Below are 27,841 nucleotides of genomic sequence, written 5' to 3'. Positions count from 1 at the left end.
TTCCCTGCTTATAAAAACACTTAACACTTAACTTTTCACTTAACTACATTTTAGAGGGAAATATTGTACTTTTAACTTCACATTTATCTGAAACCTTAAGATACTTAACAGATTAACATTTTGCATAAAAACATAAGAAGTGTTCATAAAATAATTTTTTGTTACAAATCAAATTACCTAACAGTTTACACAAGTCCAGCTGAAATGATTAGTTGATTAATCAGTCAACTGACAAAAAAACAACTGCCAACTCTTTTGATAGATATTTAAGTATTTCTCTTTTTAAAAATAACTATTTTCCCAAATTGAGGTGTCCTGACAGACATCGTAAAGGGAGGGGACTTTGCCTCTCTATGACAGTGCACAAACAGTAAGGGAACACATCTGGAATCAGAAGTGGACCAATCAGAGCACACTGAGCTTTTTCTGGAGGGGAGGCTTAAATAGATGAAGTGTCACAGAGGAAGAGTGAATACAGGTGTTCCAATAAAGAAAAAGATAACAATAATCGTGAAAATGAGCATAATAGGTCTTTTTTAATGACAATACTAGTGTCAAATAGACGTAAAAATAGGGCCTTGTGTGGCTGTGTGTACCTTGATGTGCGTGTGAAAAATGTGTCCATCTCAACCATTGAGAAAGGCAGCATGACAGAGATGATCCATGCGTCAAAAGTGAAAATAAAGGGATTTACTCATTAATATTATACTTACTTAATATTTAACATGGATCCTCCTTAAAACAGTCATGTTAGTACCTTGTTGGAATCCTAACGTTTCAGACAGGCAGTATGAGACAGATAAAGTGTTTTTTTTAACTATTAAAGTGTGTAAACATGTTTAGTAGAAACCCCCAAAAATGAGAATGAACTTGAAAAATAAGAAAAAATGGGTCCCCTTTAACAACAAGGGTTAGACAGACTTATTATTACTATTTTTCAAACAGGGCCCTCTTTGGCTGAGTGTTTTTTTGTAAAAAAAAATGTGTCCATGTCAACAGGTCATTTTGTCTCATTTACGCCAATCTTTCACAGACTTTTAACATTTTACACAAATCTTTTCAACTGTTGAGAAAGCCAACATGATTTAAATGATCAATGAGTCAAAAGTGAAACTAACTGGATATTCTCATCATAAAATAAAGACGTAATACTCAGTATTTAACGTTAAAAATGGCCTTGTTCCTACCTTGCTGCTGGGGCAGGTTTTGGCTCTGAGGGCAGTTATAGGACAGCGGGTTGACAGGGGGCCGGTAGTGTTGCTGCTGGCTGGAGCAGTGGGGGTGGTGGGCTGAAGAGCAGTAACACGCCGACATCTGGAACAAACACACAGCACGAATTCAAGCACCGAGTGACACTGTCAGCAGTCCCATTTGAATCAACTTCCCAGCAAGAGGAGAAAAGAAGGATTAGTCATGACGCTGGTTTCCCAACAGGAGTGACTCATGTTGGACACATATCCACACTCTGAAGCGTGGTATGAAATGTCTCTACCTGCTGGACAGGCTGCTGGATGTAGGTGTGCTGCTGGAGCAGCTGCTGGTTCAGCGTAGACCCGGGGAAAGCAGCAGGGCCCGGGGTGGAGCTGGGGTACGCGTGGTTGGGGCCAGGGGTCGGGAGCGGGACGGGCTGACCCTGCAGCACACCTGGGTGTCCCCCCGATGGCCCCGCCACCATGAAGCTAGCAACCTGCTGCTGCTGTGGAGCTCCCTGCAGCACCATAGGGGAGGGGTGGTGGTGGAATACGGTCGGGTAGTGGCGGGCGTCCGGAGCTGAAGCACCACTGTCGCTGGGCGGCTGCTGCGCCAGAGTCATGTGACTGAACTGGGCGTTGAGAGAATCAGGCTGCAGAGAGAATTTAGTGTTTAAAAACCTTACTGATAGAATATTAATCAATATGATTTCTAAGCTCAGTGCTAAATCAAAGACTACTGTAAAACAAATGCAGTGACCCAGGTCAGAGAGTCTAAAGTGATCTATTTATCTGCATCACTACGGCATGCCAGTTCAGGTCATTTCTGACATGTTGTCGGAAAAAGTAGTGTTTTTAGTCATGGATTATTCAGCGCCAACATCTGCTGATGAATTAAATATTAATGGAACTTTCCACAGGCATAATTAGTCACAGAGGCATGTCTTTCACTAAAACCAGGTCAGAAATGAGGTTAAGTGAATGCATGATCTATATATGTGGGAACCGGCTCCTGCTGGATTTAGATACACCTTTCCAACAAGAAAAAAAATCAACTGAACAGTGAAGCAGGGTGATAGCAAGGTGTTTTAAAGCTTGAAAAGGTGAAATAATGCTGTAATTTAAAAAAATCGTGTTGAGCCAAACCTCAGAGGACAAGAGCTACACTAAAAGTGCACACCAAACTCTGCTTGATTATAATTTAAGAGAACTTTTTCTGATGTGGCAAATAACAGAAAATAATTTAAGAGCTCATTAAAAGGCATATAAATACAGTCAAAGTAGAGCATTTCTTTCTGGGCATCTGTGTCAGAGTTTAGGAATTTGAGTGCTCTATAAATTAAGTATTAATAAGCCAGATCTGACAGGAGATGGATCGAGGAGGGGAAAAAAACAATCAAATGGAAGAAAGAAGGAGTTCTGTACCACAGTGTACTGTTGGTTAGGACAGACGGGCAGGAACTGAGAAGGAGGAAGAGGAGGAAGAGGATACGAGACCGTTGGGTTGTGAACAGGCTCAGAGGACAGCTGGAGAGGAGGACAGATCGGCTGAGGAGGGAAGGGCAGAAGAGATGGACAGAGGGACAGGAGATGAGACTGGAGGAAGGATGCTAGTAAAATGGTGGGAGCTTCAACTGACCATTTGCTAAACACAGCTTGTGTTTTCACTTAATGTTACACGAAAAAAAGCGTTTACTATTAAAACTAACTGATATGTTAGGTAACACTATCTCGAGTAACGCTGACTGGAGAATAAACTTCCCCACAAGTAAGTACCATTTCGGTACCACAAGTACCATTTAGGACCAGTGAGGAGATACAACACAGAAAAGACTAAACATGAGCCTTTATTTTCAAAAACGGAGTCTTGATACCGGCTTAAAGCAGCTACAAGGAGTGTTTCCATAAGCCAAACCATAACCGAGAAAATTAGCTATTTGAATATTTTCATTCTTATTGGTTGTCTCTGGGTTTGATCCTCTTTCATAAAGTTACACTGGTGGCTAAAACAAAGCTATCTAATTGTTTGGATAATGCCACTTAAATGTAGCCAACGTTTGTTGCATTTGTCAAGCAAAGGAAGCGCCGCAAAGCTTTCTGTGATTATGATCTATGCAACCTGCAAACAGCTGTGTTAACAAAACAAACTGTCTTCCTTTACTTAAAAAGAAATGCATGTGTTCGCCTCAGGCTGTGTAGCAGATATCTTTAAGATATCGACTAAATTAACCAATTTTTTCAAGCATCTAGAAAAAAATACTAATTGCATGATTTTGCTTGCAGCCAATCACTGCAAGTGTTTAGCGACTAAATGCAACATGTGATTGGTGCACAACTGCAGCAGCTGCAGCCCTTACAGTCTGTAATGTGGTGAGGTTGTGTGTGGTGTATTTAACAGAACTGGCAGTTTAGTGTACGCAGATGCCACTGAAGCACTGGGAAACATGGCTATATGCTACACGCCACTCCACAGGGGACGCCAAAAATCAATACAAAATAAAAGTTCCTTGTAGTTGCTTTAAACACGGAGAAATCCAAAGCTTGACAGGCCTGCTGTGCCTTGTTATGATTGTTAGGCGGTGAATAGACAATTCGTTAAGGGGTTTAACCAACGATCAATTAAATGGCTCAGTGAAGCTCTGACCATCTAACTATCAGCTCCCATTTCAACACTACAGGTTAGTGAGGTTAGAGAAAGTTAGAAAAAACACTGCTGTCGTTACATGAATTTAATTTAAGTGACAAAAAGATGGAGAAAATGTAGCCCCGCCCACTGACCTGAGAGTGGAGGTGATTGGTTGGCTGTTGCTGCGTCGTGCCAGGGATTGGCTGCTGCGGGGCTTTTCCCTGCTGTGGGTTCCTGCCAGCAGCGGGGGCGACGGAGGCCGGGTTATAAACTACGGCGCTGCCATCGGGGTGGATGAAAGGCTTGCCTGTCAGATTCAGAGGAGACAAACAACCACAGTGATGTGAAATGTACACGCACAAACAGCTGAGTTCTGCTCGTCGTGACAGCGAGGACACACCCAAGCATGGCTCATGAGAGGAGAGGCGACGGGAATTAACAACCTTGGCAGCATTTGAAGTTCAGTTTGCAGCTCAAAAGTGTACAACTGGCCTGTGATGAATATTTACAGATTTCTCCCATCTGTTCAGTGCATTTTGATCAGCATGCTTTTTGGTTTCTAGTTTGACAGACAAACCGAGTGCAGCCCCATGCCAACCTGTGGTTCTGTCCCCAAGTCATGAATAATTCATTAGCAAACCAGAAAATTACAAGATGTGAGCATTTCTTTGATTTCAGGCAGCGGACTGAGATTGGGTCACCATCAAAAAAGAAATCCTGTGCCTTCTTGTGATTTTTGCAGTGGTGGAAGAAGTATTTAGATCCTTTACCTTAGTAAAAGTAATAACATTATACTGTGAAAATACTCTGTTCTTAGTGAAAGTCCTGCTTGGAAAATTGTAATGCAGAAAAATTACACACACATCCAAAAAACTCAAAATTAGTTGGAAAAAAAATCTAAAAAACAAACAAAAAACCCTCTACATTATTGAAAAAAGATAAAAAGAATAAATCTCCATAAAGTCAAAATCATATATATATAAAAATAGAAAAAAACTGCCCCAAAAATCAAAAATGAAAATGACACCCCCCCAAACTCAAAATCATTTAAAAAATATATAATTAAAATACTAAAACTAAACTAAATGTATCAAAGCAATTGGCAATTAATTTTCTGTGAATCGACTGATTGTTGCAGCTGTACTTGTAAAAATTGTTGTGTAATTTAATTCTCATGTTTTTTATGCAAAACTCTTAATTTGTAAATCAACTAAAGCTGTCAGATAAATGTAGTGAAGTAAATAGTAGAATATTCCTTCTGAAATGTAGTGGAGTAAAAGTATAAAGCCGCATGAAAAGGACCTCAAATGCATACTTTAGTACAGTACTTAGGGAAATGCACTCAGTTACATCCCACCACTAGATTTTTGATTCAGTGAAACGTCGTTTTTCAAAAGAAACTCTGGTTGTCATCGTCACATCACTCACCTGTGTGTGGGTTGACCAGCACGCTGCCGGGTGGTATCCCTGAGGCTTCCAGCGGCAACACATAATAGTTTGTTGTGTCTGTGGCTGATGGTGGCTGTGAAGCGACGCTCTTGATCATCTCAGGAGGTCCAGAGCCTCTGGTGTCGGCAGCCGGGTGGATTAAAGGTGCGCTGGGGATGCTGGACCAGGACGAGGCCGAGACTGGGAGAGGCAGCTGGGGACGGGACAGAGAGCTGGACGAGGAGCCGACGCTGCTGCACGATTCTGAACCTTTGGAGAGAACAAAGAGTTATCATCTATTTCTTAAATTCACCAGAAAGACTTGGAATCCTTTGAGAGGAGGAGCATTAACTTGTTATCACACGGGTGGACAGTTGATGGAGATGATGGAGCAGTCGTGCCTCTTGCTAACAATGCAACCTCTCCTGTGGCTGCACGGCATTCTGGTCTCTTGAGGCAACTGTTGATGGAGAAATTGGTATCTGTGCACCGTCTGTGATGGATTTCTCCCTGTATAATTACCGCATGGTGTGCAAAATGGTGAGTGTACAAAAGTTTTTGGAGGAAGCAATCTGGCGTTTGGAGTTTTAGATGGCTGCGTTTTTTTGGCCTCTGGGGGGGGCATGGCAGAAGAAGTTTTAGAACCACTTGCTTATTGTTAAAAAAAATAGAAAAGGGACGAATGAATCCTACACACATGCGGTTTAAATAATTGGGTTTTAATTAGTCGGCTTGCAGTGATCATTTTGGGTCTTTTCATAAATAACATATGGATTTTTTAAAAACCATGATATTTTTTGCTTTATTCTAGGTCTGTTGCCATAGCTATTTCAAGTGGATGACAATACTGTAATTAAAATTGTAATTGCAAAAAGAATATTATTGTCATTTAAAGACTATTCTATGACAGTGACCCTTTCAAAGAACAATAATTGTGTATTTTTTAAAGAATATTTTGATATTGGAATTGGAATGTGTTTTTTTATAATACCCTGAAATTATAAAAAATTTAAGGGTATATAAAAATATGTTCTTTCTTTTTGTTTGGCTTGGTATCTGCGCAAAAGAAAATGCTTAGGTGCTGCACCCAAGTCTAAATGATGACAGTTAAAACCCTGATGTTTCTCTTAGTATTGTGTGTGCTAAAATGTTGGGGACACTGTTTCAGATTCTCAGTCATCTTGATTATGGTAATTCTAAGTGCTGTATTTAAGGCAGCTGAACTTGCTTGAGTCTCTTGAGGATGTTTCACCTCTCATCCAAGAGGCTTCTTCACTTCTGAAGAACTGAGGCGGAACGTCTTCAAGAGACTCAATGAAGTCCAGCTGTCTCCGATACACTTAGAAATGTTGGTGACATCTTTATGTAAACAAACATGCATGTAAGCAGGAGAGCAATATCACACAATGACCTTGATAACTCTTTGTTGACCTTGATAAATCACCATAACAGGCAGCAGCAATGCCTTGCGAGTGCTGCATGCACACTGAAATCATAATGAGAAAAAAAAGCTAATTTTTGATTTCATCAAAGCTTATGGCTGCCAGTCATGGCTGCTTGTAATGGAGATTGAAATGATGAATGACATTTGTGGCAGAAGTCTGTCATGTGAATTGTTAATGTTTACCTAAGGAAAAGTAGTATTATCATTATATAAAAATACTTGTTTACAAGCAACAGTCTTGCATCCAAAACTGTACTTGTATTAAAGTACAGAATCATCAATTGTACTTAACGAGTATCAAAAGTAGTAGTGCTCTTTACGGAGCAAAACTACTAATACACAATGTAAAGCAATGGATTCTATATTATAAGCTGGTCATATGGTTTGTATGTTAAATTTCAATCTGTAAAGTACAGCTGCCAAACAAACGCAGTGGAGGAAAAAGTGCAATAATTTCCTCTTAATGGCAGAGAACTGGAAGTCGATAACAGCACAAAATGGAAAAGGGTACGTCGCTAGTACTTGAGTGTTTGAGCAAATGTACTTAGTTACCAAAACCCACGTGGCACGTGAGCTTTGTGACTTTGACCTAAAACTGTGAAGATTATGTCAAAATGAAATCACAATGGCAGAAACAGAAAAATAATAACAGAAATAATAAAGTTTTCATTTCAGACGACTGAGAGGAGTTCTGCCTTCATCATATATAAGCTCTTGTTCTCAGGTAGAGATGGCGTGCAGCCTGTTGCAAGGAGGTTATTCGAGGGTTTAGGCGAAGGGCAAATGCAGCTGAACACGGCAGCGCAGGCAAGATGTCTCCTCGACTTATACTCCCAAAACACAAAGTGAGGGCAGCCAGCCGCCTCGTAAACAACTTAAAAAACTGCTCAGGCAAGAAGCCCGCTGCTGCTGCTGCTATACCTCTCAGTGAGAAGAAGAGAAAAAAACACAAGGAGACTGGCAAAAATAGAAAAACGCCAGACGGAAACAGTGGCAGGGAACAAAAATGGGGAGCAGAGGCCGACCAAGGACTTCTCTCCTGTATTTGCCGAGATAAAGGAGACAGACCCGCGGTGACGAACACATTTCATCTAATCTCAGCCAATCTAGTTACAAATGGATCATATTGTGGAGTAAGCACCTGCAGTTGTGGAGCAGCCTTAACTTCATCTCGGTGACGTGCGTGCCACTTCCCCGGCGCTTAGGCTTATACATTATGCAGTAACTCCTCACTGCTAGGTTTTACACTACTGCTGCTACAACACTTTTTAAGAGCCTCCTCCATCACCGCGCTGCTGTGCGGTCATTAGTTTTGACAGCTGTCCGGCTACAGGGCGGCCCGCAGACTTTATCGACCGCGGCAGGACAACAAACATTTGTTCTGATGAGACCTAAGGTGCCCTGAATGCCTGAGGATTTTGCTTGAAGCTCAATATGCAAAATATCTATTTCTGTCCCCCATGTACCCACAGTAACATCTAATTAGGAAATATTTCACCTCCATGCTGTGACAGTTTCCTTTTCCCTTTCTGAGTGCTGGAATGAAAGAATTACATTACAGCTGCAGGGATTAATCGATTGGTTGTCAACTATTAAATGAAATGCCAACCAATTTCATGATTGATTTATTAGGTAGGTCATTTTTTTAACAGAAAAAAGTCAAAATTCTCTGATTCCAGCTTCTTAAATGTGATTTTTTTTCTGGTTTCTTCATAAAATACGACATCTGAGGTGGTCATCTTGGACTTTGGGAAACACTAATGGACATTTCTTACCATTTTAATTGACATTTTATAGAGTGAACAGCTAGTTCATTTAATCCAGAAAATAAGTTATCGACAATGACAATAATAGCTGCAGCCCCAAACTACATACTCACTAACGATTTAATTTAAACTTTGATAGACTGACAAGAACAACTCTACCTGTGCTTTTGGAAAAAGAGCCACCTATCACAGAAACACCTGAGTCATTTTAAACATGACGAGGTTTCTCCTCTGAAAAACAAGTCATTCACATGTGTACATGGCAGAATATTGACTGCTGCACCTTTAAAGTGCAAGTAGATGATGTTTTTTGTATATCAGGCTGCCTGAATATGGTATATTTTCACTGTTGTTTTAGTCTGAGATGAATAAGTGACTAATCTTAGTAGTACAGTTGTGTTTCACGGCTCTGGTCTCCCTCCACTTGCCTGTTTTGGAGAGCCTCCCGGTGCTCTTGCTGCTGGCCGTGCTGTCCCCTCGGACGAGGCCGGGGGAGATGCCGCTGAAGCTGCTGGCCTTGGTGATGGCGGGCCGCGGGGCGAGCCGATTTGAGCTGTCCGAGCTGTCAGTGCTGCTCCACGGTCGGGGCTCGCCGTGCCGCGGCAATGTTTCTGTCTCGGAGCTGCTCTGCCTGCTGGCGCCCGATCGGCCGGCCCGTAACCTGGAAAAGAAAAGAGTGTTGAAATTGTTTGTGCTTATTTAAATCTTAAAGGTCCCATATATGCAAATTTTCAGGTTCATATTTGTATTGTGGGCTTCTACCAGAAGATGTTTACATCCTTTATTGTTCAAAAACATTATTTTTCTTATAGTCTGCCTGAATATAAAATAAACACTGAAAAACATTCAGGAAAACAGGAAATACAAAGGGGCCCATTTACAGTGCTTATGTTGAATCTGAATAGTATGACTATAGTAACCAATAGTTGTGACATCACAAATTCACAGATGTCATGACAGCTCGTTTGAAGGCACTGTTTCTGAATACTGGCTTTCTGCATTTCTCTGTGACAATCTTCTTGATACAGTATTTATAAAGCACATACACAGGCTCTGTATTAAATTGGACATGGAAATCTAACTTTTTACAATATGAGACGGTGAGTTAGAATTCTGTTTGTATTTCTACTTTAAAATGCTTTTAAATGGAGAATAATAGAGACTTAGCCACTGCAACATGTTCTTAATCATATCACAGCATCTGCAAACATATCTTTGTTGAAAATTTTGTCCATACAATGTCAAAAACAGTAAAAAATAAATAAATACAAAAAATCCAACACAAATTCCCAAAGTCCACAAGTTCTTGTTTCTGTTTTTGTGAAAAACTGTAAAAAAAAATTTAGTTTTATGCTATAAAACACACAAAAAAGCAAACAAATCTTCATATTTCAGAAGATGGACCTACAGAATTTGTTGCATTTTTGCTTTTAAATTTGATAATTATGATATAACCTGCAAATTCATTCTCTGTCAACCAACTAATTTATTGATCGCTTCAGCTCCAATCTTACCATTTTTAGGTGAGTTAACTGACTAAAAAGTTTTCAATCTTTTGACACAAAAACGACTCAACTATAATATCTGAATCATGGCCAGTATTCATCCTGTAACACTCTATTCAGCTATGTAGATTTAACTATACCAAGCCTGCATCTTTAACATAACACCCATGTGTTCTGCAGTGTTTAAACAATAAAAGATGGCATTTAAAAAAAAAAAAACAACAGAAAAAACATCTCATGGTGTAGTTGGCAAGCTCTGGTTGGAATAGGCCGTCCCACATGAGGACGCCCGGGCAGAAAATCCTATTTAACAGCAGCTTTCCTGAGCAGCAAAAACAAATCCTCAGATCAGCACTCCTGCTCCTGAGCGAGCCGATTAAGGCGGACGGTGATTCAAAGGGGTTTTTCTCCGCCGGCGGTTTCGGGGCCTCTGAAAGAGCTGAATGATGTGTGACGGGCGGCGGACCTACCTGAACATTTGCCGCCTCTGTTGGGTGCTCATGCATGCGCCTTCATCCTGAGCGCTGGAGGGAGGGGGGAGGGAGGAGAGAGGTATTAGAGGAGCAGGCGCTGACAAAATGAGATATCCACCATTTTGAAACATGACAGAGCTGACTCTAATTGCTGCTCTGATGGGTAAACTATAAAAGTGAATTAAGGTAGCAGCGATATGAAGAGCTTTAGTTACACTTTTAAGGATCAAACCGGATCTGTTTCGGCCAATTAACTGACAATTCATCATCCACATTTGAGGGCTTTTTTGGAACAAAATTATGACTCAGTGAGAGGTGCAGCAAAGTCGTAAGATTAATGTGATTTTACTGCTTACCTTCTGTCTAGTAAGAAGTGATCTCCCTGTGGGTGCAAATGAAAATGACAGTCAGTTAAAGGGGTGCAGGCAGTTCATAGCATTATTTGTTCCTATTGTTATCTTGGAGGCTACGTCTCCTTGAATTAAAAATCTACTTGATTTCTTTATTACGGAAGCGTAGAAATGCCCGGCCAGAAAAAGAAAACTGATCAGTATCAGGTAATAACATGAAGTTTCTTCTTGTAATGTAAAAATATCTTGCAAAACAACATTCCCACACATTTTCATGGACAAAATTTCAAAAGTTTTCATGACTTTTCAAGGACCCGTAATACTTTTTTCCCCCTTGCCCTGTGTTTTCTAAACATATCAGATTCAAACTTTATTTTAAACATAATTTCAGCTAGAAATTATATTATGTGGCAAGAAAATGAGGAAATGTATGCAATGGTAAACAAAAAGATGTCAAACATTGACCCATGTTATGGCTTTTTCCACTACAGGAAATTAATTTGCTGGCATGTTACATAACACTGTGGGTTATCTGTGGAAGATTACTGAAATTATTTCATTGCACAAAAGAAAATTCAATTTTTTTCCCAAACTTTGAATGGTTTTTTGGTAATTCTATTACATTTATAGGCCTGGTAAACGTGAAAGGTTTTCCATGGCTGTAGGAACCCTGGTTATAACGATAAAGTTTCTTGTTTTAACATGAAATATTTTGAAAGAATGTGAGTTAAAACAAGAAATTTTTGATGTTTCCACTGCCAAGAGGGTCAAAGACAGATGTCAGAAAGAGATCAACCCTCTAAATTATCAAACATGACTTCATGCCCGAGCAGAATCTTGGAAATTTTGGAAACTTTTCTACTAAATTCCAGGGAGTCCAACTGAGAGTATTGTCTAGCTTGACATATCTTGAAGGCAAACATACAGTCACAGCCCAGTGGTTCAGACAGGTGGTATATATTCAGGTTAAGGTGGTGGAAGTAAACACAAATATTGTCTCCTGAATAGTTTTGTCGCAACCATTACTTCTTCCATAATTAATTTAATATAATGTTTAATTTAATTTGTAATAGCTGTGGGTTGTTTTTTTTTACTTTAATACTTTTTACTTTATTTTTTGTTTAATTATATTTTTTATTTATGCTTTGGTAAATGTGCCTTAAAGTGGCCTTGTGCACACAGTGCATGCATCGGATCTATCCTGTGTAGGTGTGTGAATGCATCTCCTTTATAATATTGTTTTTGTTTTCTTTCTTGTTTATGAATCATTACTTATTCCATATCCTTTTGCTATCTTGTCATCTGTGATCATGTGTACATGTAATTAAACTTGTCGTGGTTTAAGTTGCTATAAACACTCTTTTTCTACAGGAAACAATAAAAAGCACGACTGAAAAAAAGGGACTTTTCATGTTATTACCTGATATTGGTCAGTTGTTTTTTTTCCTGGCAGTTTTATGCTTCTGTCCTTTATGACTGACTGCAGCTTTAATCAATTCATCAATAAACATCATAGCTTTGACAGCTGCTTGCTGTACCTGCTGCAGGTCTGCGCATAAATGTGACTCTATAGGTTTGGCGTCACATCAGAGGGACCCTGTCTAAAAATTCATAAATCCAGCAGCGATAATTGGTAGCAAGAAATCTACAGAATTTGCACATGAATAGAAACGACACAAAGATTTGTGCAACATGCCCCCCACCTCCCACCCCCTCTCCTCCACCACCTCCCCCAACTCCGCCTACACAAACAGCTCTCACATCATGTGCAAATATCCTTTCTCTGGCTCGCTGGTACTCCTCCTCCCTCTCCTCCATCGATTTGCTCCTCTTGTCAGCTTTCAAACGCATTCGAATCTGGCAAGGACACACCACACACACACACATATACACACACGCGCTTCTTTAGCAGCTATGTCAGGGACGCCAGATTGTCCCACTCTTACCAACATGTCAGAAATGAAAGTGACAGCTTGGTGGAAAAAAAAATGCAAAAAAAAAAAAATGCAAAAAAAAAAAAAAAACACCTACCGTGCTGTCTTCGCGATCAAAGCTGGAGTTGTCTCGTTTGAGAATGTAGCGTTTCTGAAAATCGTCCGCCCTGTCATCCTTGATGTGCTCTGAGAATTTCTGATCGGGTCTGTTGGTGGGGGGAATTCACAGGAGTTTTAGTGGCAGCTTAATTTCAGGCAGATGCTGACAGTGACATATGTTAACCAACAAGCACGGTGGGAAAAATATATCTGTCCATCGATTGAGAAAGACTTTACTCAGATAAGGTCAATAAAAAGATCATCAAAAGACCAAACAGGGGCTCACATTCTAGTGTTGGTGGTTTTGTTGATCACCACTGACTTTCCGCTGGGGTCCACATTGTGGTCCATGCCAAAGTAGGCTGCCACTCGGTGTAGCAGCATCCTGTGGTAGGACGTCATGGGTGGGAATTTTCTCTTTTGGCTTCTAGAAGGAGACAGAAATGATGTTTAAATTGATTTTTTGGGGAAAGTAACACCAGTCAGGCTGGAATGACGAGTTACACAGGCAAAGCAAGGCCTTTTTCATAATTGTTTCATCATGTATGGATAAATCTGCTCTCGACTGCTTTAAAAACATTTCAAAGTACCTGAGTTAACCCTTTGAAACCTAGATTGACATCAGTTCTTTTGTGCTGCATTCAGACGCCTTCGAAGCATTTAAACCTTTGAAACATGAGCTGCTAAGATTGATTTCTTTTAAAAACATCTTAAAAAAGCAATCAGTAAATTGGCATGGAATGCACCACAAATTGCAAACAAATTGTGACAAAAAAAATATCTGAAAGTAGCTTAAAAAATGGAGAATAATTATAAAATTATCAAATAACTAGGGAAAAATATCACAAAAACTAAATTTATAGTTACTATAATTATATATTTAAAATTAAGTTACACAAAAACATTTAATTAAGTTAAACATAAATTTGCTATTTTTATTTTATTTTAGCTTTTTTTTAATGTAATTTGCTAAAACTAATCTTTCACTGTTTTTTTTCAGCTAATTTCTGGTCATTTTCTTGCAAATTTTGGGGTAATCTTTGTTTTTGGCTTCATGTTTCTAAAAATAAATAATGTCAATTTTATCATTTTTTTCAATCAATTATTATGGTCTTTTGAGTTCAATAACCTTTCAGAGTCATCTTTTTAAAATTCTACGTTTCTAAAAGAAATAACGTAAATTTGTTCAGGTTTCTGAGGGATAACCGGAGGAAAACTTAAAGCCATAATGACTACATTTGTAATTATGATCCAAATGTAATATTTTACACCTTCAAAAGACACTTAAAGGAGAATATGCTGACCCGAGTCAAAAGTAAGGTCACAGCCTCCTTATAAAAATGATGTGATGCTTCCAATTTTCTACAGCGCTGCAACAAAATGAAACAGCTGAGACGCTGAACAGCTGCTCGTCTTAATTGTGCGACATCAAGCACAGCCCATCTGAGAGCGTAAACATCCTCCTGTGCTCCTGTTTGAGGAATGTCTTAACTCAAATGGAAAAGTTTTCATTCCCAGCTACTGCAGCTGGGCTCGCTAATTAAGTTCTCCTCCTCCGGTTCAAACGTGCCACGGTGTGAATTGAATCTGAGTGAAAACAGTAATATCTAAATGAAGGCGTCTTACTCATTATTGCTGATGAAGTCCAAGATGTCCTGTTCCAGCTTCAGTAGCATGATTCGATCCCTAAAGAAACGACACGTGATTGTTTTTGAGCTCATTATCGATAATCTTCATTTCTCTGGTCATAAGAAAAATCAATGTTCACACAGTAAAAATAAGAGCTGTTAAGCAACACTGTAAAATGTATTTTTGTGTCCTATGAAACCATTTGGTAATAGCTAGAATTGAGCCGAAAACTTGGATAAAATGAGTGCTCAAGACCACCATGGCTGTCATTCCTATGCTCAAACATGAAGAGCTGGACGGGTAAATGTGTCAAGCTGATACAACGGATCACTCTTCACCCAGACACTTTGAAAACTGACATAGTCACTCGCCGCAAATGTGACCTCCTACGTTGATTCTTTAAGCATACTGCGTTCCTAATGAATGTAAGGCTCGTGATCAGATTGTGGGAGACTCTCCAGCTGTATTTCCTCTCCTCGGTCCAAAAATTTAAGCATCTAAAAACGCTGACAGGAGAAATAATATTTACTCCCTTATTCTCCATGCACTGTGTTGCTGCTATCATAAATATGTGACTGAATGTGATCTTCTCTGTCAGAAAGCTTGCACTTCCTGGTGTATGTGCCATGTCCTCTCAGCTGAAATAGATCTGACTCCGTTAAACCCGTCTTTAATTCTGTTTATCGCTTTACTAAATTAAAAAAGACAGCTGCTTTTGTGTCGTCACTTGTTCCTTCACTTCTCTGCAAATACAGTAATTTCCACCACAGGTATCATCTGAGTAAAATGTGCCCAGTGTGTACTTGTGATGAAGGAAAAATCCTTGTTTGGGTCACCGTGTTCAATCAAAAATGATCTGGAGCTATCTATCCATTCAGCAAATTTTTGTTTCCTAGGATAGCGAAGGAAGGACCCTCCCTGCTCTATTTCTGATCTAACAAATCTAACAAATCTCACTCCTCTTGCCAATCAGAGGGAGAGTCAGGCGGGTCATTCCTTCGCTATCCTAGCAAATCTGCCTCTAGAAAGCTAGAAATAAAACGTGAGGCAAAGCTTAAAAATTACAATAGCGTCCTATATTTTGGACACTCCGGCTCTTCGTACTTATTTGTATTTTAAGATTTTTTTTTGGCCTATATTTGATAGGACAGCTGGAGATTGACAGGAAATGGGGAGGATAGGGAGCAAAGGGACACATGAATCTTGAACTTCCTGAATGTTGCATTTGGTCAATAGCGGGAATTCCTGTGTCAAGTTTACCAAATTTAAGCAATTTGTTTCATGAGAAAATCAACTTATCACAGCAGTTCCACTGAAATGGTAAAAGTTTGTCTTCAGGCTCAAAAGATGACCTCCTGAGGGTCCGTGTCTCACTGCTGCAGTCAGATTTGGGTGTTGAGCGTACCTGGGGTTGCCCTTCAATGTGTTGACCAGGAACTCGTGGAGATCTATGCCCGTTGAATCTGTGTAGTCTTGACTGGAATCTGAAGAGAAACACAGATGTTGTTACCTTTAAAATGAAGACAATGCATCAAAGATATTCTGCTCTAAATGTTACCTACACACAGTCTCCACAAACTCAAATATGTCCTGATTTATAAGAAAAATCTCCCTCATTACATGCTTGTCGTTTTCTGAATATAACTGTATTTATGTGAATAATAAGGGACTTGAGATGTTCCGCCCCGTTAACTCCCAAAATTAATGATAAACAGCTAATGAAACGCCCGTTGTGAATATTGATATGCAAATTAATCAGCTTGTCATTCAAGGATTTGCGAAGAAAAAAAATGGAAAAAGTCAGACTGCACATTCTGAAGAGAGAAACTTCACTGAGGGTGACATTGCTGGAGATCACGCTATTAGTTTGTTGTTATTGTTGTGACCGATATGGAAAAAATAATAAAAATAAAAATCTGGCAGCCTGTGTCAGCAGCAGTGAGCGCTGCCAGCTGAACCATTTAAGAAATGAGGAAGTGGTCTGATAACGAAGTCGACACCGAAAACGCGTGTTCCTGTGCACCAACAAAAGAATGGGACCCATCAGTGGGAGTCGGGGGACACCGGAGCTCGCTCCCCTCGGTGGGTGTCTGGTTTCTATAATTGGAGGCTGCCTCATCAGCGGTGTTGCTCCACAGAGGGAAGCAGACACCTTTAGACGCCTGTGGGAATCCGTATAATTGCTTAACACCTTGAGCTTGTCGCAATTAACTGAATCACGCCAATTATCGGCCCATAATGAGATATCGTATAAAACAGAGAAGTGCCTCTGGACAAACTGGAGGGCACTGTGCGGGGGGAAAAAAAATGTTTAGGGTTGGCTGTTCCTTGACATGGTAAAGGATGTAATTATTAGAAGACTGTAATTTGGCTGAGTGACATGGATTGTGTGATAAGTATCATTAAAGCATTTGGCTTCATTTCAATACTTTGTCAGTGACACACTGCCAGCAAAGTGACATTGTAAACACATATATAATCTATCGCAGTGGTGGGCGTTGCATTGATTATACTGCATGTATTGTAGGCTTGTTCCATGTGGGATGTATAAAAAGACTATAGTGTGAGTTTTTGTATCTGCAGGGCTCCAGACTGCGACTACTTTATTGCATTTTGTAACCAGAGAGCACCGGAGCAACTTGCAAACACTATAAATATATGAGCTGTTGGTTTGTTTCCCGCTCACAGCGAATAAATCCTCACGTTTCGCAACATCACTGAAACAGTACTTTACAGTACAGTAACAGTACTACTGTACTTTCAACGCTTCCGTACCGAGACGAGCTGGGGACTTCAGAATAAAAGCAGTGCTTCTGCTTTAATTGGTTTCATTACATCGATACTTTATCTAAAAAAACTACTTTATCAAACTTTATCAAAACAGTTCTTTTTAAGACTCCATTATTATAGTTTTTTTATTTTAACAGTACATTATTAACTTAATTAAAAGAGTGCATTACTTAATTAACAGTACTTCAGCTTTATTATAACAACACTGATTATTATAACAGGTCTTTATAACAGTACTTTGTTTAACTTTATTATAACAATAGCTACTTTTTAAGTATTATAGTAGTCGACAGTAGTTGAGAAGATATTTCAAAATATCAAGATATATATTGTGTATTGTAATCTTTGCTTAAATTATGATGATATTATTTATAGACTATATCGCCCCACCCTAATGTATTGCGTGATTGATTTTCAGATGTGCACATATTCCCCTATCTATAAATTCCATTTTCGGATGGGGGAAAAGGACATGCATCTTTCGAGCTCCTTTTTTTGGGGAGTAAGCAATGTTTATAAATGAGGCCCCAGGTGTTTGTGATGTAAAGAAAGCTGAGGTGTTAATGGAAAGATTTCAGCTCCTCTGACTGTGATGGAAAATCTGTTTCACTGACATCAGTTTCGTCAGCTCGTCTTCCTAACCTTAAAATCAAACCAAGGACATAGACACGTTAAAACGTATACACAAGGGGATGAAAAATACTAATTTAAAAAATAATGAAAACAGGTTAAAAAAAAAAAGAGGAACTTATCTCTAAAAACATGAAATATCATCAATAAGAGTGGTTTGTTTGAAGGGATACAGATTCAGAAATAATGCTCCCATGACCCTGATTTTACCCTAAACAAATTGGATGCGAGCTATCAGGGACAGGCTGATCGGGGCTCTCCTCATACTGCAAATTTTCAGTCAATATTTCTTCAGGTGAGTCATCACACAAACAGCTCTATGTGAGAGTCAAAAGACTTTTAAAAACAACTTATAGAAGTTGTTATTAGTGCCTATAGGACAGATTTGGGGCTTAATTTCAAGACTATAAAGGGAGTTTAAGAAGTTTAGCTGGCAAGTGCCACCTATATTAAAGAAAAATGGCAAAGGGAACCTCACAGCTGCATTCCAGAGAAAGTCTGGACAAAATATTGTGAATTTCAAATGAAGATGTCCACCTCAACAGTATGAGGGGCATTTGGCTGGAAGAGTATTACTAAATATTTTAATTAAACCTGCTCAGAAGTCTCATCACTCTTCCAGCTGCTGGAGGAAATGTGGCTCCCAGGAAGCCAAACACCGCCATGTGTTTTGAGCCTGTCCAAAAAATAAATGCTTTCTGGCATGAGCTTTATACAGTATGAGTGACTATAATGTGGGATGAACTCATTTTTGAACTTTCAGCATCTACAAATATTTGAAGTGAATACTTAAATGTAGCTGTTAGTAAAGCAATTAGGAAGAAATGGCTTAAATAGACACCCCATCTACACAGAACCGGTATGACATCATTATGAAATCTTTACAATAGAAAGAATTCCCACTGTGGCTTTAGGAAATTAAATTTGGAGGAAGTGGAAGATGTTTTTTTTTGTTTTTTTTCCCAAAACACTTATTTAAATTTTGATTATTCTTTAAATCATATTCATTTATCTTAAATGAACATACACCTTTTATGTTTATAATAATATAAAATTAATTCAAATAAAGAAAAATAAAATAAACCAAAATATGTTTGTATCAAAAAAAGACAGAAAAGATGGATCGCTCTATAAAAAAACTAAGGATGACTGAACTGTTGCTAAGGTTAAAAAAAAAGAAAAAGAAAAAAGACCTTGTGCCTTGAGCACTTCGCTGTGGGTTTAATTAAATTTCTTACCTCTTGACAGCATTTTTCTTGGTGTTTTCTCAGGTTTGTCCACCTTATCGCAGCTCTCCTCTTTCTCAGCTTGGTCCTGTGTGGCTCGATCTTCTTTTTCAAAGGGCTGCAGAAGGAATCCGTCCTGTTCAAGGAAGAAAAAAAAAACACTGATTGAAAACCTGATAGATTCAGATTTGTGAAACCGAACTTGCTGATGTCTTTATGAAACGCTGGATTATGTGTGTGTGTTTGGACGCCAACACATAAAAGCAATACTGGCAACATTTGAGAAGAGCTTCATGTGACCTAAGTCAGTTCTGATTCGAGGAACAGACATGAGACACTCATTTAGAAAGGAGCCATTAAATATGAGGCGTTTAATTCCCTCTGATCTCGCCTGAGGTTCTGGGTTAATTAGAGAATAACATGGGCAAAAGAGGTCACGGAAAGACACTTAATAAACTCTCCTGGTTTATCAGCCAAACTTGTTTCCTAGCTGGTAATAATGCGCCTGCGTCCATGAATTCCAAATCACAATGGCAATTAATCTGCCAGATAAGCTTGTTTTTTATTAAACCGCCTGAATAAAACATGAATTTGAGCCCAGAATTAAACAACGCAGCACATTTCATTCCTTAAAATTCAACAGAATGGAGGAGTTAGCTGTAATCCCCCTTCCAACTGTAAAAAATTTGGAAAATCAAGCGTGCTGCAATCTGAATGGAAGATGTGGATGTTTTTGCGAGATCTATTAAAAACGGCCTTGATTTACCCCAGTCGTGCTCTTCCTCGCCACACACACGCACACACACACGACTCAGAGCAGTATCTGATTTGCTTTTCAGGCAATTCTACAAAAGGCTGAAAGGAACGCTGAAAAAAAAAGAAAAGAGGAGAGGGGTTGCCAGTGCACCGTAAGTGGATTAAACACAACTCTGGGAAGCTAACATCAGACAGTGTGTGAGTGTGAGTGAGTGTGTGTGAGTGTGTGTGAGTGTGTGTGAGTGTGTGTGTGCAAGAGAGAAAGGAATGAATGAAGGAGTGAGAGCAGGGGTGACCTAGTGGCGGGAGAGCGGCTCATAACCAAAAAAGGTCACGAGTTTGATCCCTGTAACAGCTGCGGAGCCAGATAATGAGACGCTACGTTCTTCATTTCAAGACGCTCTGAATATATGTGAAAATGTAATATGCTAATGCGAAACGTGACTGACTAATTGCCTGAGCGAGACTGGGAGAAAGCGAAAATGAGTCTAGGACTGTGTGCTGTGGAAGTGACAGCGAGTTCATGTGTGTGTGTTCGTCAAAGCAAAAGGATTTTTTTCTCTCTCTCTCGCTGGCACGAAGCGGTGATGTTTGCTACTTAATGCCACCCTCGGCATCACATTGAAGCCGCCCGGTTGATGTGCAGCTGTTGCGAGCTGCCTCGTTTGTTTCCTGACATCCATTTACCTCGAGATAAAGGAAAAAGCAGCGTGAAAATGACGGTCCTCTGAATATGTAATGAACGTGCTGTCAGTCTAAAACAAAAAGTGCGCTGCGTATTCAGAGGCCCCTGACTATCGGCCATTGATTGGAATTGACAGCCGGGCGTACAGTGTGGGGACAGATGTAGTTTTTCAGGATGCAGAGACGGCTTGGACAGCCTACAGATCCATACAGCCCTTTGTTAACGCTTACAATCTGACATTGGAGACAATAACGGAAAATGGCGAACAATAGGAAATGTTTATAATCAAGCGGTTTGAATGGGAAACAGAGATCTTATGTGTACTCCACTTGTGTTTTTCTCCTCTTCCTTTATTGCTTTACCTCACTCCTCGAGGTTAGTTTGCCGCAGAAGGAGTCTGGACTCCGGGCCCAATAACAGTAGCGGGGGAAATATCAGGAGTATTCAATTAGAGCGCTCCACAGCTCTCTGTAGCTGACGTGTGGAAATTGTAATTTCCTCGACATGATTGATGGCAGTAATACAGGACGTCGTGTGAGTGCAGACGATGCGAGACTGTTGTGGGAATAACACCGCCCTCTGGTTACGGCGCTCGATGCTGACTGGCTGAAACGCCCCGCAACAAACACACCTGAGTGTAAATGTGTGTGTGAAAGTGTGCCAGGGGCTGTGCAGAGTGGCATGTAATGGAGAAACTTCGATCAGAGCGGGGCTTTGCCCGGAGATACGCCGCCAAAGAAGAGTTGATTTAGCAAAGTAACGGCCGGCTCGCTGCTGGAGCTCGGCGCTCTCCGTTTTGATGATGTGATGTTTTCATCAAGCGGCCACGGGCAGGTATTTAATCATAGCTGTCACGCGAAGGGACGCTAATCAAGCATCAGAGGTCTACCTGCTCGATTGTAATGAGCTGAGATGAAGAACTGATCCCTGGTCAGCACTTCGGCGTGATGCATGTGGGCGTGGGGGCTTAACGAATCGGGCTGAGGTGTCAGAGAACAACCGATGTCACACTGGGCTTGATGGGATGACTGGGATGAATCCTGCTCCATATGAACAGTGTGGGTGCATGTGAGTTAGGGATGTGCCGGTATCACATTTTCACGCTACGGTCTTTGTGGCCAAAGATTTCATGATAAACTCTTCTATCATAATAACCATCAAACTAAACAGAAAATTTATCAGAGCTGAAATATATTAAAATTACTCTAGGGCTGAGCAAAACATTGATATTACATCGATAATGCAATATGAGACTTACAGAGACAGGCAAGTCACACAAGTGCAAGTCTTTTCAGATCTTCTGTCTCAAATCTAAGTCAAGTCTCAAGTCATAAATACTATGCTAAAGTCAAATTCAGTCTTTTATCATGTTATGTTAGCAAAACAAGACTCAACTTTGCGATTTTAGTCTGCAACAACTTAAGTCATGTGACTAAATCACTAAATCTAAAACTTCCTCTGGAGATCTTAGATTTTGAAAATACTAACATCATAAGTGTTGTCTTTTTCCGGATATAAAGGCTGCATCATGGTAAAATGACGTCATTTTTTGAACTTGCCAGTAGGGGTGAGCATGAGTACTCCAGTACTCGGTTTCGCCTAATCTCCCATGTGTGTAACATGACTGTAGAGCTGCTGCTTCATCATCAGACACTAGGAGATTTTCAATTTATTTTTATTTTTTTGGTCATTTCTTCAGGTGTTACACATTAAAAAAAAAATCAAGCCAGATTTCTCTCAAGTTTTAAAGGATTCGCTTTGAATTTATGGTTTAAAAGGCTAATTGAAGCATGCATGTTCAATAAATTAATCTGAACAAGTTTTCTGTTGTTGGACATTTTACACTCTTATTCTTCCATTGCATTTTTTTGGGTGAGCTGTCAAGTACCTTATTATGATTTAATGTGAGTACATGAAGACGCCCTCCCTACTAAACAGACCATTCTTGCTGTTTTATTGTTTGCAGTTATCCACTGAATCATTACTTCCACATTATTATTGATTATTTAGCAAAAATATCATTGTGGAGATATTTTGTTGCGGCACCAATAGTCAACCCTAAAATGTCATCAATATCGTGGTATTTGGTCCAAAATACTGTAATTTTTGATTTTATCCATATCACCCAGCCCTGAATAACTTCACACCTAACTGAATTTTTAACCAGTTCATTTAAATTATGTATGTCTGGAATGGATTTTCAAGTAATTTTCTAAGCATTTCCTGCTGGATGTTAATAGCTAAAAGGCCGAAACTTAGAACGAAACATGTTTCTTTACAGTTCTCATAAGCTACCAGCAGAATATTATGTTTGCATTCTTGATGTAAGGAGTTTCCTGTTTGTCAGTCTCATACAATGCATGCTCTCTCTCACTGAACGTTATGACCTGGCACCCATAAACTAGCTGCACTTCAGTACTAGCTAATGTTAGCAGAGCAAGTCACTACTGCACAGACACTAGTCTTTCTGTGTCAGAATATTTCACGGTGGTAAATAGTAAATCTGGCATACCAGCACATCCCTAATGTGAATGCACTCTGGTTAATCGGAGACTGTTACCTGAGGTGCTGCTGGAGGCTCAGGAATAGGGCAAGGAAAGGACTCTTCACACACTGCCAGGCTCCGCACGAGCTTTAGCCTGGTGTTGGACTAAGGGGGAGGGGGGTGCAGGTAGGTGGGCACAGTTAAAACCATGCACACACACACAACTGCATCAATATCATCACAGTGACAAGCCAAAGTGAAACAGAAACAGCCAGCGAGCACAATCGATTCTTGCAAGCATATCATACAGTTTCAATATTTCACATTTTAGCTGACAAATCGTTCCTCCGAGTGACTGAGCTTTCCCTGCTAAGGTGATTGTAGACCAGTGGCTGCAGATATTCTCAGATAACTTGATCAGGACAATCGTAAATAAAAAATGGAGTAAGCATTCTCACATAAACCAGAGCTTTCTCGTGTTTTTCCTGAGGGAGCGTCAACAGCAATGCAGCAAGCACACAGGAAACGTCCATCTCAAGCGCAGGCATAAATCACCAGAACCTTCGCTATCATACATGTAATGTCACCTAAACAACTCATTTTAAACATCTGGAGCAATGCGACAGCTGGCTGACAGGAAACACTGACTGATTCCAAACAAACAACCCAAGTGCACATTTTGCAGGTTAGAGCATCCTTGCACAACATGCATGTCGAGCGTACCGTACCTTAGAGTACTTCACAGGCTGTCCATAGGTAAGGGAGGGGTGCAGGGGGAAAAGTGCACAGGAAGAAAAATCAAACAAACCACAGAAGTTTGGTGGTGGGGAGAGAGGATTGTTACTTTAAGAAAAGTGGAGAAGTTTGAATTAAATATGACTGGCCTACATTTTGGCATGCTACCAGCTCTGCAAAAGAGCAAAAACAATTCCAACAAAGCAAAAAAAAAAAAAAAAAAACAAATATTCTCCCGTAATGTTTTTAACGTTTGTTCCTAAACTGAAAAGTTGAAGAGCACAGAGCAGAATTTAGCGGCATTGATCTGCAGAAACAATAAATTGTGCAGCATGAAATCTGAAGTTCACCCTTTTCCTGGGAGCAGAATTAAATTTGTGGAGCATATGCTATCAAAACGGCTGCGCTTTGGAGCCCCTTCTTCACACACACACACACACACACACACACACACACACACACACACACACACACACACACACACACACACACACACAAAACACACATTGCGGAAAACAAAAGCCAGACGTGTGGCTGCGAACGATTCAGGTCAGTTTTATATGCGTCGCTCCCAGCTCCATTTAGCTGTCATGTGAATCAGACCCCGGCGCTGGAGGTGAGATGCAGAGAGCAGAGAGAGACTGGCCGCCCAACAGTGTGTGAGACAGCTCGGTGCCTTTGCGCTTCACGCACTGGTGGCTGTGTGTGTATGTGTGAGTGTGTGTGTGTGTATAAACAGACGGTCTCTCAGTAGCATGCATAGAGGAGCGGAGGAGAAAATGGGGGGGAGGCAAGACCTGGCAGGAGCCATTTCTGGCAAAATTGTAACAGAGCCCAGTCCTCTGCTTCCTAATCCCAACATGCGTCCACACACACATGTGCACACACTGTCCTTCCCACCTGTCCTCTGATATCAAAAGGACAACCCCTCCCCTCCCTGATTGAGCTGGAGGGCCAAATAACACCTATGAAAAATTGAAATGGACCGCTGTTCGCCCATCTCTGATGCCTGTGACCTGCCGCGCCCCTTTCTATATCAGGTAAAATGGATGTGGATGGAGGAGAGGAGGGCTGGGAGGGGGGAGAGGGCTGGGACTGTGAGCGCACCGCTACACCAGCTAATTGAGCGGCGTGGGGCCGGTGGGGAATGAACAATGCCGGCAGGAGATAAAGGAATGGGAAAGGGGGAGAGGGAAAGGGCTGAAGTCAGCAGAAGTAGGGCGGCCACCAGCCACCTGTCCTGCCGCAGAGGACGGAGCCGGAGAGCTGGAGGCAGATGGTGGCAAAGTCACCCAGTCTCACACGCCCCGCCCCCCCCCACCTCCCCGCCCCCCTGCTTTTCCTCCGTCGGAATGCTCTTCCACGTTACCCCCCTCCCCTGTTTCATACCCCAGTTCCCTTCCTCCTCTATTTCTCTCACAATGAACATTTCAGGCATTTAACCGGCGCTCTGACACAGAACGACAGAATTAGCTTCACCTCCTCTGCTGCTGGAAATTACGAGCAGAAAGGTCAGGGGCTGCAGTGCCGTCAGCATATCTTGGCATATCCTGTGACCACCGAATAATTATGCCAGGGTGAGTTTTAGGAGATGGGGTAGAGGTAGGAGTAAGTCACTAGATACTATACATTTAGGGAGGTCACAAAAAAGCATTAGAGGGGGGAGAGATACATGCAAAGTCAATTTAAGGTGAGATGCATTAGGAGAGGGACAGAGTTTTGCTGAAGAGCTGATTAAAAACTAGCAGCTTTCTTGATTTGAGGCTAGGATTTTTCACCAAAAACACTCATTTCAACCACTACTTTCAAATCTATTACAGTTTAAATGTAGAAATGTATTGACTACAGGCAGCACCAGTCCCATAGTGCTGTTGGTAAATACTGGAATTCATGTTTCTCATAAAAAAATGGCAGAATTATTGGTGCATTTTATGAAACAGCAGCCACTGTGGTCACAAGTGGCAATAACAAGATAACGGCAGTGATTTTCCCTTAATTTGCCAAGATTCTCTTGAGCGACTCACTTAAACGAATGGTTAAATATTAGCATTAATACACTTATTGAGAGGATTGATTATTTAAGCTAACCTAAGCTTGTTAGTTTCTATTAATCTTGTTATTGAACTGATAAGGTTATCCCATAAATGTCCTTTCAAAGAAATTAGTTTTCCCCCTACAATAACACAGAATAATTACTCCAGTGTTTCCACTATATCTATTCCACAGCAGAGCACCACTGTGAGTCCACTGAGGCCATGAAGATTACCCTGCAGTCATGTTGTGTCCAAATAATCAAAAAAAAAAAAGTTCCTAGCTGTGAAAATTCATGTCAACGGCCCCTCAAGTTGCAACAACAAGTCAGAAAATTGATGAAAATGTTGATGTCATAAATGCTAAAAACCTGCTGGACAAAAATGTTTAGATGATGGTGAGAGAGTTTTTATTAATTCACATATAGCATGTCAATTTGTCATTTTAAACATCGTGTTAGGGTGTAATAGATAGTTGCTGCCCAGCTGATTACAATGAATAGTGATAGAATTATTGCTTAAAAATGACATATTTTCTTTATAAATATGTGCTGTGAGGTGGATCTAATTCATGCCGATGTGAAGAGTGGTTCATGTGGATTTGAAAAGAAAATTATAAATATTTGGAAATGTAGGCCAACAGCTAAAGATTATAAAAAGAACTTTAAAGTGTTGATTTTTAGAGTGGAAACTGGTGTGGCGGTAGGTGGTAGATTTAGGGGAAACACTGGACATCATTATTAGGACAAATAGGAAAGTGTCATAAAGTCAACAGTTGCTAACATTAGCCCCCATAATCCACTGGTCATACCAGACCAAATAAGGCTGTAGCAGCAAAACGCCTGATTGTACTGAAGTGAGCAATGTTGCGTTTTATTGCTGATGAAGTCAACTTCATGTTTCCAAGTAAAGATTGTGTTATTCTGTCTTTCAAAAGTTACAGAGTTCAAGTTCCCTTTTGCTCTGCCTGTTCTGGACAGATTTAACTTTAAACTTCCATCTTCACGCTTCATTTTCATCTCCCCTCTGCTTTCCTTCCTGTTTTTTTCCCTTCATTTCTCAACACCTTCTCTCTCCTTCTTTTTCACCTTCCTCCTCTCCTTGATCCCTCCTCCCTACAACCTCTCTCCCTCCCTCTCCTGTGTCCCCTCCTCTCACCCCCGCAGCTCCCCCATGCTGGTGTCATTCTGTTCCTCGGGGTAACATAGACACAGGAAGTTGGTAGATAAGCCAGGATTTGAGCTCCAGATTATCTGCCTGCCTGACTCGCTCGCTCTGCCTGCCTCCAACCACAAGGCCAGATTGGCCTGAATCCTATTTTTAGGCTGCAGCCAAAGAGTCAATCCTTTTACTTTCCTGGATTCAGCTTCCTTGGCCACACTCGCAGAGATTTCACATCATTTTTTGCCATTTGTGAGCACAAACGAGTCTGCACTAGTCTCACTTTTACAGCCAAATTATCAAGTGCAAATTTCCTGCGGTCCCAAAGCACATTTGTTGCAATGACATAGAGACCTAATTAATTAGCAGTTTATTTGAGAGCGATCTCAGCTGCCCTGAATCCCCTCTAGATCCACTGCTTTAATGTCTCCATGGAGGATGCACCAGATTCACTAGTTTCCACGACTAAATGATCTTTACACACTCGGGAGTTTCACGGGCGAGGAGTCTCACCCTGATCGACCTCAGAGCCGTGGCACATTATTTTTTTTCAGCGTGTGCAGATGATGCTTTTCAGGAATAATCTTTCTTGCTGAAGCAGCTGAGGAAATCATCTTAAATGCCGCAGGTGACAGGAGATCCCCGGGGCAGTTTGTGTTTGACGTTGACTGTTACTGAATTTTCATGGAGATGAGTGTGGAAGAAAAGTGAGAATCACTCCGGGTCCAGTCAGGCTGCTGGCGCCTCGAACCTGATTAGACGACTATGACGGATTTAGGAAAAGAGACTTTCTGCGCACTTTCAGATATTCTATCCTTACGATACAGGACAGTGATTTATATGAAAGACGTCTTTCTGGAGGTTTTTTTTTTTTTTGAGTGAACATAAATATCATTCAG

General features: G+C 40.6%; 1 protein-coding gene across 10 annotated transcripts in view; it reads right to left on the bottom strand.

Annotated features, from left to right (window-relative positions):
• The window catches only part of r3hdm1 (R3H domain containing 1), a 58,081-nt gene that overhangs the window by 14,518 nt on the left and 15,722 nt on the right, over window positions 1-27,841 (bottom strand). For 5 of the 10 annotated variants that reach the window (XR_015775813.1, XM_088074161.1, XM_088074160.1 and 2 more), the window contains exons 4-19: window positions 23,745-23,762; window positions 23,092-23,181; window positions 19,103-19,226; window positions 15,850-15,928; window positions 14,442-14,501; window positions 13,102-13,242; window positions 12,814-12,922; window positions 12,544-12,639; window positions 10,789-10,814; window positions 10,430-10,483; window positions 8,883-9,115; window positions 5,245-5,514; window positions 3,969-4,123; window positions 2,616-2,738; window positions 1,493-1,843; window positions 1,188-1,314 (exon numbers count right to left, since the gene is read on the bottom strand). Coding sequence is in view for 9 of the 10 variants with exons in the window: in XM_088074161.1 (XP_087930287.1) it covers window positions 1,188-1,314; window positions 1,493-1,843; window positions 2,616-2,738; window positions 3,969-4,123; window positions 5,245-5,514; window positions 8,883-9,115; window positions 10,430-10,483; window positions 10,789-10,814; window positions 12,544-12,639; window positions 12,814-12,922; window positions 13,102-13,242; window positions 14,442-14,501; window positions 15,850-15,928; window positions 19,103-19,226; window positions 23,092-23,181; window positions 23,745-23,762 (2,056 nt within the window). In the remaining variant the exon portion in view is untranslated. The remainder of the gene's footprint in view (window positions 1-1,187; window positions 1,315-1,492; window positions 1,844-2,615; window positions 2,739-3,968; window positions 4,124-5,244; window positions 5,515-8,882; window positions 9,116-10,429; window positions 10,484-10,788; window positions 10,815-12,543; window positions 12,640-12,813; window positions 12,923-13,101; window positions 13,243-14,441; window positions 14,502-15,849; window positions 15,929-19,102; window positions 19,227-23,091; window positions 23,182-23,744; window positions 23,763-27,841) is intronic. The other 5 variants (XM_088074166.1, XM_088074164.1, XM_088074163.1 and 2 more) reach the window with 5 other exon arrangements.

The sequence above is a fragment of the Plectropomus leopardus genome, chromosome 24 (genome assembly GCF_026936395.1).
Source record: "Plectropomus leopardus strain MGB_pleo_1.0 chromosome 24, ASM2693639v1, whole genome shotgun sequence".
Lineage (NCBI taxonomy): Eukaryota > Metazoa > Chordata > Actinopteri > Perciformes > Serranidae > Plectropomus > Plectropomus leopardus.
Note: the sequence above shows the minus strand (reverse complement) of the source record. Positions and strands in the feature narration are given on the sequence as shown.